General features: G+C 55.3%; 1 protein-coding gene across 1 annotated transcript in view; it reads left to right on the plus strand.

Annotated features, from left to right (window-relative positions):
* ETH_00007250 (uncharacterized protein) overlaps positions 1 to 217 on the plus strand; it is a gene marked incomplete at both ends in the record, with an annotated part of 3,218 nt that overhangs the window by 2,458 nt on the left and 543 nt on the right. The window contains one exon of the mRNA XM_013376818.1: positions 140 to 215. Within this exon, the coding sequence (XP_013232272.1) occupies positions 140 to 215 (76 nt within the window). The remainder of the gene's footprint in view (positions 1 to 139; positions 216 to 217) is intronic.

Raw genomic sequence — 217 nt, forward strand, 5'->3', positions numbered from 1 at the left:
CTTGCTGCAGCTTGCTGCAGCTTGCTGCAGCTTGCTGCAGCTTGCTGCAGCTTGCTGCAGCTTGCTGCAGCTTGCTGCAGCTTGCTGCAGCAGGGCAGTTGTGTTGCTGCTGCACAGTTGAGTTGCTTTTATTTTTCAGGTCTGGTGTTTCCAAAGGCGGTGAAGTCGAAGCACTTGCTGGTGCTGCACGGAGTTGTGCCAGTTGACGAGATGCGGT

Source organism: Eimeria tenella, genomic scaffold (genome assembly GCF_000499545.2).
Source record: "Eimeria tenella Houghton genomic scaffold, Eth_scaff40, whole genome shotgun sequence".
Taxonomy (NCBI): domain Eukaryota; phylum Apicomplexa; class Conoidasida; order Eucoccidiorida; family Eimeriidae; genus Eimeria; species Eimeria tenella.